General features: G+C 33.9%; 1 protein-coding gene across 1 annotated transcript; it reads right to left on the reverse strand.

The window, feature by feature from the left end:
* Nucleotides 1–640: 640 nt before the first annotated feature.
* On the reverse strand, nt 641–6,018 carry LOC104545446 (DPY30 domain-containing protein 1-like). The gene is made up of 5 exons (XM_010190591.1): nt 5,872–6,018; nt 5,652–5,774; nt 3,839–3,916; nt 2,799–2,891; nt 641–694 (listed from the first exon to the last, which is right to left on the reverse strand). Exons 1-5 carry the CDS (start codon nt 6,016–6,018, stop codon nt 641–643), a joined length of 495 nt encoding a protein of 164 aa, XP_010188893.1.
* Between the last annotated feature and the right edge of the window lie 328 nt (nt 6,019–6,346).

The following is a 6,346-nucleotide window of genomic DNA, read 5'->3' on the forward strand; positions in this document are numbered from 1 at the left end:
CGGCTCACTTAATATCAAGTTATTATAAAGCCTAGAGTAAACACCTAGTGTTACAAAAAGTACCTCATGATTTCCAAGACAGACAAGATCTTTCAGTACATCTGTCTATTGAGTCACATGAAGTTCAATTTATCTCTTCCAGATAAGTTGGAAAATCCTCTGGTTTGATTTTTGCATCAAGTTTGATGTGCAGAGCTCTCCATCTTTTATAGAGCATTCCCTCTTTATATCAGAAATAATCAAAATTCCTGGAAAATCCTTTTTCAATAATCTTTATTATTTTAATATTGATCAAAATTATCATACTGTAGCCTCTACTCCAAAATAATCCTGACATATTAATTATATAAATAATTATTATGTTGTTACACTTCAAAAATCAATGAGCAGTAAGTAGAGAATATATTTATTGCTTTCATTTCAACTGCAGTTTTCTTCCTCCAAGTCAGCTGTACTAGCTAAAATGGTTTAAGAACAAAAAGAAAGCATCACATGCCAGAATTAACAGACTTTATACACCCAGAAAGCATAAAAACTGAAATAACAGGTATGTAAATTCAGTTCTATATATAAAATACATGAATTAAGACATTACACTTCAGGATCAGATAATAATGAGAAGAAAATGTATTTACTGCTTTCAGGCTAGTTGGGAACTTTCTTGTTCCGATTCTGACATGTCATCTGTTGTACTCTAAAAACAAAAAAGAAATCCCATCAATTGCCAGCATTAACTGAACTTTGTGAAGAATAAAAAAGAAAAAATCCACACGACAGACAAGTCATCAGCATAATTATGTATTCTTCCATTCAATGAAATATGATGAAGTTTATCACCAGGTTTTTGTTACAAAATCCAGTGAGTCTAGATGAAGTATTAAGATTCTGAGAAAAGAATAGCTTCAATAGTACAAGTCTATATATTTTAATTTTATTATTTATTTTATTGTTAGTTTTAGTTTAATTCAACAAACATATTAAAACATATTAAAAAAATCTGAAATAACATAACCAAAGTCCAACGTAATACAACTTTTAATGACTTTTGGCATGAAAACTTGGAAGATGGCACACATAAGGAGAAGCAGGTTAAGTTTACTACTCATTTTCACTTCTGGTTTTGTGATTCACTTATTTAAGAACACAATAAATAGGCCTGAAGCCTCAAGAATACCTTTTTAATATGTAATTATCAGAAAACTATAAAAATTGGGATTATACAACACCTTGAGAACTCATCTGATTTACCTTAGTGAAAAAACCACCTGGGAAAACCTGACCCTACGTCATAGGTATGTTCAGAAATATATAGAGAGAACACTTATAAACAGGCTGTTATTAAAGTAACCTTAAGCATACTAATATCATAATATAATTTCTGAGCTAGAATGATGCTACTGATACAAGAAATTAAGTGAGCAAATTTTTAAGACTAATAAAGGAAAAAGGGCTCTGCTGACGACGTACTAAAACTAGTGTATCAAAATCTCAAGTCATACCATTTGAAATACTCTAATTGGAAAAAGCCACATAAATATCAATATCTTTATTACCAGTGAATACTCATCACTGGAGTGATTTCGCAGGAGTTGGCAGTATCTGTTAAATGTACTGCCATGGCTTATAATAAAATGAAGGCTGATTCACGGCCTCTCATTTCCCTGGACTGTAAAGTATAAAAGGAATGAAAAAAAAAACTCCAACAAACCAAAACTGGGCATAGAATACATCTGAGGATCACAGTATAAAGCCATAATTGTAGCATTGAAAGCAGTGCATTCATGTTGGCACAGGACTCAGATAACCAGATTCTCACCAAGTGGATTTCATACCAACCAGAAAAATATAAATAACTTCAATCACTCAAAAAAGAATCATCTTTTGTGATGTAGTACATATTGCATATGACAATCTGTTCACATGGCAAAGGAAGGCTGCCTCCTCTCTGAGAATATAAGCGTGGCCAGTAAGTCGAGGGAGGTGATTCCGCCCCTATACTCTGCTCTCATGAGACCCTACCTGGAGTACTGTGTCCAGTTCTGGGGCCCCCGATATAAGAAGGACATCGAGCTGTTGGAGTGGGTCCAGAGGAGAGCCATGAAGATGATCAGAGGACACTTCCCCTATGGGGAACGACTGAAGAAGAGAAGGCTCTGGGGAGACCTTATTGTGGCCTTCCAGTTCCTAAAGGAGTCCTACAGGAAAGCTGGGGAGGGACTTTTTACAACAGCAGGTAGCAATAGGACAAGGGGTAATGGTTTTAAACTAGAAGAGGGTAGATTTAGACTACATATTAGGAAGAAATTCTTTACTGTGAGGATGGTGAGACACTGGCACAGGTTGCCCAGGGAAGTTGTGGATGCCCACTCCCTGGAGATGCTCAAAGCCAGGTTGGACAGGGCTTTGAGCAACCTGGTGTAGTGGGAGGTGTCCCTGGCCATGGCAAGTGGGTTGGACTAGAATGATCTTTAAGGTCCCTTCCAACACAAACCATTCTTCGACTCTATTATTCTAATATTCATACTGTCATTTGTAACATATCTGATACAAAAGGGCATTTTAAATCTTGACGATTTAGTAAGCAAACACCACACAGTCTTTAGAATGGCTTAACTTGTACCAGAGAACAAGCTAAAGACAGTTTGGAGGTTGTAGCCAAAATACCATCCCTTAAAACCACAGGAGAAAACCAGCAGAGTCTTAACTGCAGCAGTTTTAACCTGTGATATGTCAGCAAAGAAAAGAAAATCTGTAAGACTCAATAATTTATAATCTCCGTGTTCTTTCTCAACACTTACCTCAACCTGTCCAGCCTCATCTAGTTCTGCAAAACTGGTCAAACTAGGTGCTCCAGCTCTATCTGTAAGTTCAGCTGTCGTCTTTTCATTTTCCTGTGGTAATGAAAAACTAGTTTTCAGTTAAAAGTATTCCATGTCATGAATAATAATTATCTATAGAGAACATTTCAGATGTGTTAAAATGACTTTAAGTATGAATATAAAGATAATACTTTAGGTGTGTGCTATACAAATGTGTTAGTATGTAAATATGGTCTTTGTGTGGTTGTTAAGACTATTTTTATCAGTGGATTTTTAAATAACAGGAATTTTGGTTTAAATTTCTACATATTCATTTTTCCTATCGCTTTCGTATTGTCATCTTTCTACAATTATGTTGTCGGGATTTTAACAGAGTGCTCTAAAAACGTACATATCTCTAAAATATTATATGCTCCATGCAAATTTAAGACATATCCACATTTAAAAGCTTTATTGAGATAAACATACCAATTATGTCTATGTTTTTATTAAAATAGCATTAAATACCACACATTTACATGGACATCTGTATATGTGTTCTTTCATTAGTATAAATTCCTGTGCACCAGGAGGATTTCAGAATCAAGACACATCCCAATTCCAAACCACAGTTCCTTTTCCAAGTACAATAAATGGACTTTGTGCTGACACACCATAAAACAATACTGTCTAGACACTTAAATTAGACATGCTTAAGTTATAATACTTTCTTACAAAAATAATCAAAGAAATGTGAAAGCATCCACTAAGCTGACCTCGTGTTAAATTTTGCAATAAATTTATGCTCTGTTCTGAAAAGAAACTAAATAAACCTAATAGAACAGACCAAAATTCAAGTATAAAACCCAAGATGGAAGCAAGGTGTTAGACATTCTTCCCTCACTTTCACATATTTTCTTTTAAATTATGTGTTAATGGAACACCCGTGATCTTCTGCCTTGTGTTTCATATTTAGTGCCTGCATCTGGAAAAGATAGCTGATTAACAGTATTTTTAAACAACTAAGCTTTGGCTTAAACCTCTTGATTTTTCTGCTGCAACACCATTTCATCTTCATTCTGCAGTTCCAACTCCTTACGTTCTTGTTCCAGCTGAGCCTGCAGTCAGTTTAAGAAAGGACAAATTAGAAAGAAAAAAAAACCCACATTGATATTCATCACCCAACTGCTTACAATGTATTTCATGACTGAAATCTTAAATAAAATAAAAAAGGAAGCATAAAACATATCTTCAGTGTTAACAACATAAAGTCCTTTCAGTATCATCTGACTCAATATTTTCATAGGTTTTAAACTTGCATGGGTATAAAGGCTTCACTACCAAGAGGAAGAAGAAATAGACAACTGAAGTGTACACACACATTTAACATACTCATTCCGCATGCTCTTTATCAGTCAATATTATATCCTATACTTTAGATTAAGCTCTTTGATACTTCTAGCACAGACAGTTGAATCCACATAGAATCAAATCTATAGAGAAGATTGGTAAGCAATGTCAATAACATGAATCATTTTCATCACCAACCTTTAAAATTTCCAATTGGAAATATCTAATACAAAGTGTTTGTTCTTTGTAAGCCTAAGTTCTATTGCATGAAATCTTCAGAAACTGCATAATCTAAGCGCTTCCATACAACAAAACTAGAGCCTAGACAATACTGTTTGCTGTAGGATTTTGTGAGCAGTTACTGCAAACATCGCCATATTTTAGTAATGAGTTTTTGCATTCCATTTTGGCACATATAATTAAAACATGCCTAAGCATATGACTATAGGCAAAATCATGAGTTAGGTTTTAAAAAAAATGTGCCTAATGTGACTATTGTTCAACATCCTTCCCTTAGTTTACATGAACTAATTTATTTAATTTTCTGTGAATTCTCTCTACATAGAATCTCATATTTTTGATTCTATTTACTACTGGAATCAAGAATATAAATCAAATTCCATTTGCATTGAATCCTTGAGCACATTTGGTCTGAAAATTAGTAAATTCCAAATTTTAAAAGTGCAAGTGAAATAGAATGAATGCATCTTACACTAGAACTGGGCTTAACAAGATCAGCGCAGATTTAAAACTACACTTTTGATTTTAGCATTATCAAGGTCAGCCATGTAAAAAAATCCAGTCAATGTCAACATTACCACAGCAACAGAGGCTGTTACACATGTGGTCAAATTCACACGACTCCTTTATAAAGGATAGCTAGAAACACAGCTATTATCTTTATTTATCGTATTTCAAATACACACAGTATAGGATTCAAACTGCTTTATGCCAACAGAATGCTAAGGTAGCTATGGAAAGAAAAAGGCATCTCATTGGATCAGGCTGTGCATTCTGCTTAAATATGCAATCTTCATTCACTGATTCCCAACTGTTTTCAGGACTCTATAATTGTGTATACATTCACATTACCTTTTTTTGTCTTACTGATATTACATTGAAGTAGCTTGAGACAATTAGTTATTACTCCCAGGTCTCCTAGCAGGCCTGTCAACAATTTTTGCAATGATTTCTTTACTTACACCAGCTCTTTTTCATAATTAACTACAGATGACAGTCTACTTATGTTAAGTTACTTCTCATGTAAGTCTTAAATTGCTTATTTTTAACCTCAGACTCCTTCAATATTTTTTATAATACTTTACTGCATAGTAAGTTTTTCTTCCCATGTGCTAATAATTTCATTTATTTAGAAAAGATGAAAATATTTGTTTTCTGCTACCTTTTATCAAAATCATTATACAGACATTGGAAGTATACAGAGCACTAAAAGATGCCACAGCATCATATGTTATTTATTTAGAATTATTGAGTATTATTAACCTGATGTTCTTCTTCAGGTTGCTGCTGGATCATTAGCTCTTCTTCCTTAAGTTTTTTAAACATTTCGAGTTCTACCAGGGCCGCCTTACGTTCTCGTTCCAGCTCAATCCTTTCCAACATTCTCTATTTTAGATATAACACAAAACCAATTTTTAAAAAAATAGAGAGATTAAAGTGTGAATTATATTGTCATTAATTTTTTTGCCTAAGATGGATCCACCTTTTTTTCTTCATCTAAGATTCTTCTGTAATTGTAAATCCAATGTGCCAAATACTCTATTGGATCTGCTGGTCGATGCTCTACCACCTCTGCCAGTCCCTTTTTCAAGCAACTTCCCAGGCATCTCTTCAGATACTGAGACTCCATTCACATCTACTAACAACAAACAGAGACACTGACCATCAACATCAGAATTAAATTAGGATTTTTAAGAATTACTGCCTCAGGCACCAAATACTGAATATGATACTACTAATTTTATTAACCAGGCAATTAATAGAAGAAAATTATTTAAATTTTAGTTTACTTTTTAAAAACTCCAGTGACAGATGAGCTATACCAAGCACTACAGAAAAAATTGCTCAGAACTCCCCTTACTGTTTAGGCATGTATAATTCAGAAAATGCTTTGAAATATGCTGGTAATTCTAAATCAGCATGATAGCAAAAAAACTTTAAAACCACAACAGGACATA

Source organism: Mesitornis unicolor, unplaced genomic scaffold (genome assembly GCF_000695765.1).
Source record: "Mesitornis unicolor isolate BGI_N332 unplaced genomic scaffold, ASM69576v1 scaffold30488, whole genome shotgun sequence".
NCBI classification, from domain to species: Eukaryota; Metazoa; Chordata; class Aves; order Mesitornithiformes; family Mesitornithidae; genus Mesitornis; species Mesitornis unicolor.

Excerpts from the sequence above, each read along its gene's own strand:
- LOC104545446 (XM_010190591.1), bottom strand. The coding sequence starts at position 6,018 with ATGGAGTCTCAGTATCTGAAGAGATGCCTGGGAAGTTGCTTGAAAAAG. Across the intron at positions 2,892-3,838 it reads TGCAGCAGAAAAATCAAGAG|GAAAATGAAAAGACGACAGC; the intron begins GTTTAAGCCAAA and ends TCATTACCACAG. Across the intron at positions 695-2,798 it reads ATGAGGCTGGACAGGTTGAG|AGTACAACAGATGACATGTC; the intron begins GTAAGTGTTGAG and ends TTTTGTTTTTAG.